Below are 1833 nucleotides of genomic sequence, written 5' to 3'. Positions count from 1 at the left end.
GTGTGTGTGTGTGTGTGTGTGTGTGCGTGCGCAAGTGTGTGTTTCAAAAGAAGCTGATTGAGAATATAGCTTTTAAGGGACTGGTGTCATTTATTTTTAGTTGTAGAATGTAAACCGCTTCAGGTTGTTAAAGCTTTAGGTATGAGAAAAGGCAAATTGTGTGTGTTTGTGTGTGTATCCAGCTTTGTGAAGACCAAGAGTTTTAGACCTACAGAATGAGGACAGTTTTGCAAAGTAAGAACATTGTGGCTGATCCTTCCTACATCGAAGACCTGTTTTAGGGATCAGACTTAGTTTTAAGGTTTGCATAGAGTACGGGTTGGGTTAGGTATGATGGTTAGGTTAGAATCAGGGGCTAGGGAATACATAATGTCAACGAGGGTCCTGACAAGTATAGAAGCACAGGTGTGTGTGTGTGTGTGTGTGTGTGTGTGTGTGTGTGTGTGTGTAAGAAGGTCATTCTGGTGTGACCCCTGCCCAAATGCATTGGCCGAAAGGGGAGTGATTGTGCTGGGTTAATATTTAATGATGGAGCAGTTCTTAATGGGTGAATAAATCAGAATCCCTCTTAGCTGGACAGGACAGATCCCTGCATTCTGCTGAGCACGGGCTCCACACACACACACACACACACATACGCATACACACATACACACGGTATATTCTCCAAATAAACTATTCATCCACCTGCAATAATTGGACGGTTTCCTTTTTGTCTTTCAGCTTTGATACCTCCTGATCATGATATGCCTCTTGATCAGATGCTGCTCTGACACACACCCCAGAGAGAGGTTATTAGCAGAATGGATGGATGGTTGGATGGATGAACAAACGAGTGGATCCAGCTATAACTGGATGGAGAAATTATCATGGATTTCCAAATCAAGCAGTGAGGGCGAGGGCGACAAAACACTGGAAACACTTAAACACTTTCTCTGCCCTGTCTGCTGCTGCTGCTGCTGCTATGCATTTCCCACGGACTACCAGAAAAGATTAAATGTCACTGTTTGGACGGTCAGAGGCCAATCATTGCATTGCCAAAATGAAGGGAGGAAAATAAGACAGCTGAGAATCTTTGTGTTGCCAACAAAATAGTCCTACCTCTTTAAAAAGACAGAGACTGTCTGTAAGAAATAACCTTTACATGGAAGAGTAACACTGGAGGTTACGCCCCCCTTTTCTTCACAATCTCTTCATAATAAAAAAAATCACAATGCCAGTGATTATTTTAAAACTCAGAACTTAGTACCCAATATGTGATGATGGTAACTGCTTTTACGAAGTCATTGTGGACCTGGAATTAAAGCACATAAGAAGTTACTGAATCATTTTATACAACTTTGGTCATTTTTCATAGCCCCATTTATAGTAACGTTGTACTCACCAAAGTAATTGCTGAGATCTGGGAAAAAGGCAACACCGCTACAACAGTCCAACAGGGCAAGAAACATAAGAGGTCAAACAATCAGTCATCAAGTCATAAACATGCTAGTTTTGCTAGATTATATAAAACACTTTATTTGGAGGTTATACGTTACGTTATACGGTTTTAAGTGAAAGCACCACAAATATCATTAGTAGTCCCCAACTGCATATGAAAATTATGTTCACACAACTGTTTTCAGCTCTCAGTACATTTGCAGATTCTAACTCGCTGAAGTTTAGTTTAACTTATACATTACTTTTCTTCTTTAGTCATTTGCAACAATTAATCTATTAATTAATTGATAGAAAAAGGTATGACAGTTTCAAATCATTAATCATTCTGAATAATTGAATTATTACAGTGCCAAAATTCTTTGGTCTTAGCTTCTTAAATGTGAATATGTTCTG

The 1833-nt window shown here is 39.4% G+C and overlaps 1 protein-coding gene across 1 annotated transcript in view; it reads left to right on the top strand.

Moving 5' to 3' along the window:
• Window positions 1-1333, top strand: part of LOC116686765 (coiled-coil domain-containing protein 85A) — a 54411-nt gene extending 53078 nt beyond the window's left edge. The window contains exon 4 of the mRNA XM_032511819.1: window positions 724-1333. Within this exon, the coding sequence (XP_032367710.1) occupies window positions 724-739 (16 nt within the window). The 3' untranslated portion in view covers window positions 740-1333. The remainder of the gene's footprint in view (window positions 1-723) is intronic.
• Window positions 1334-1833: the final 500 nt, after the last annotated feature.

The sequence above is a fragment of the Etheostoma spectabile genome, unplaced genomic scaffold (assembly GCF_008692095.1).
Source record: "Etheostoma spectabile isolate EspeVRDwgs_2016 unplaced genomic scaffold, UIUC_Espe_1.0 scaffold465, whole genome shotgun sequence".
NCBI classification, from domain to species: Eukaryota; Metazoa; Chordata; class Actinopteri; order Perciformes; family Percidae; genus Etheostoma; species Etheostoma spectabile.
This window is presented reverse-complemented; position numbering and strand designations above follow the sequence as displayed.